Source organism: Arachis ipaensis, chromosome B10 (genome assembly GCF_000816755.2).
Source record: "Arachis ipaensis cultivar K30076 chromosome B10, Araip1.1, whole genome shotgun sequence".
Classification (NCBI taxonomy): Eukaryota; Viridiplantae; Streptophyta; class Magnoliopsida; order Fabales; family Fabaceae; genus Arachis; species Arachis ipaensis.
The window spans coordinates 133,789,875-133,792,082 of NC_029794.2; the positions used below are offsets into that span (position 1 = coordinate 133,789,875).

Here is a 2,208-nt window from a genome sequence, read left to right on the forward strand (position 1 = left end):
GTCAAATCATGGAATATATATAGATATAAATATTATTTTCTGAACTATAATTCAAACATTTCTAAAAACTTAGCATGCATGTAATTGATTTTGGACAGGATGATGAAACATCTCAAGAACATCATCATAGTGCCTTAGTTCCATCATACATGATGAGTAAAGAGATGATTGGATTGCAATCCCGGGCCATGGATCCTTCGAAGGACCTTGCAGCTTATGGCTATGGAAGTGTTGCATGGAAAGAAAGAATGGAATTGTGGAAGCAAAGGCAACAGAGACTTGAAGAGTCTCATCATCATCACCAAAATCATGCTTCACCAGATGATGACACTCAATTCCCTCTGTATGTAGTTTCTTTTCACTCTCTGTTCCAACTTCTTTTACTTTAAGTAAAAAAATTTTGAGAAAAGGACAAATCGATCCTTAACTTTTTTGTCCGCGGACATTTAAGTCCCTAAAGATTTAAAAATACATTTAAGTCCTTGACCTCTTTAAAATCTGGACATATCGATCCCTGGGTCTAATTTGTCCAATTTTAAAAACTCTCTCACGTATGCGTTCGTATCAACCAGGTCAGTACAACAGAAGTCACGTTTGATTTTTTCGATAAGTCCGACAGACCCAAGTGAACATGAGGGATCGATATGTCCAGGTTTTGAAAAGGTCAAGGATTTAAATGTATTTTCAAATCTTCGAGGACTTAAATGTCTGCGGATCAAAAGGTTAAGGACATATTTGTCCTTTTCTCAAAATTTTCATTATATTATTTAAGTATATGTAAATTAAGGAAATGATTACAAACATCATTATATTTTAGATAAATTTATGTAAGTATCTTTATTAATTTTCATCATATTCTTATACAAAACTATTTCTCTTAGTTGCCACTTACTCACTCTTCTTGGTTTAATAGCTATAGGTTAGCGGTGAAAATATTGAATTAATTAATATTTTATAATTAAAAAATAGAAATTCAGGTGCAGTTAACTTCATGTGAAGTTGATAGTTGAAACTTGAAAGTCGTTAGATAACAATTTAGTCAAACCTATTAAATTATTTAACGACTTTCAGTTATGAACTTTATATGAAATTAATTACACCTGGATTTTTACCTTAAAAAAATACTATGTGAACAAATTAATTTTGTAACTAAATTCAACTAAATTTTTTTCTTCTTCTTTTTATACTACTACTCCACCTTCTTCTTCAACACTGCCAATAGATTATTGGATTAACTTAGTTGAATTTATTAGTTACCAAAATACATGGAACGTGTATGTATAAAGTGTCTCTCTCTCTCTATTGCTCGTTGCAGAAACGATTAATAGAAAAAATATTTTTTTTTCTTTTAGTAAAAAAATAAAAAGTTGGGGAACGTAAATTCAAATACAAAACAAATGTAAAAAAAATATTTGATATACAAATAGTAGTATTTATTTTTATAATAACAAATTTATATATCTCTAACAATTATTAAGCATTTTCATTGTTTGTTGTTGATCAGAATGGACGAAGCAAGACAACCATTATCAAGAAAGATGGGAATTCCATCGAGTAAAATGAACCCATACAGAATGATGATAATAATAAGGGTGGTGGTTGTTGCTTTCTACTTCCATTATCGAGTAACTCATCCAGTTGAAAACGCATATGCCTTGTGGCTTGTATCAGTGATATGTGAGGTTTGGTTCACTCTTGCTTGGATTCTTCACCAATTCCCTAAATGGTTCCCTGTCCAAAGGGAAACCTACTTGGATCGTCTTTCCTTAAGGCAAGACTCTTTTTATTTCATTTCCTACTCTATTATACGATGTAAACTCAGATGCAGTCGACTTCACGTGAAGTTGATAGTTGAGAGTCGTTAGATAAAAATTTAGTCAAATCAGTCAAACTATCTAACAGCTTTCAACTATCAACTTTACGTAAAGTCGACTGCACCTGAGTTTCCACCCTATTATATATATGTAACAATGTTCTAAAACTGAACCGACTTTTGAATTTATAGAATCAGAGGTTTAAATAAAAATATTCAAAGGTTCTACTAAAATTTAATCGAAATTAAAACGATTGTAATAAAATAATATATTTATGAATAAAAAATATATTTTTTTAACTGATACTTTGACTAATTTTTTAAATTTTTTTTATCAATTTGATTTCAATCAATTTTTACTTAAACTGATTTTTTATTAATCTAATTAAATCGTG

General features: G+C 29.9%; 1 protein-coding gene across 2 annotated transcripts in view; it reads left to right on the forward strand.

Annotated features, from left to right (window-relative positions):
• The window catches only part of LOC107622834 (probable cellulose synthase A catalytic subunit 3 [UDP-forming]), a 13,879-nt gene that overhangs the window by 2,668 nt on the left and 9,003 nt on the right, over positions 1 to 2,208 (forward strand). For both annotated transcript variants that reach the window (XM_021114784.1, XM_016324877.2), the window contains exons 4-5: positions 99 to 343; positions 1,505 to 1,771. In XM_021114784.1, coding sequence (XP_020970443.1) covers positions 99 to 343; positions 1,505 to 1,771 — 512 coding nt within the window. The remainder of the gene's footprint in view (positions 1 to 98; positions 344 to 1,504; positions 1,772 to 2,208) is intronic.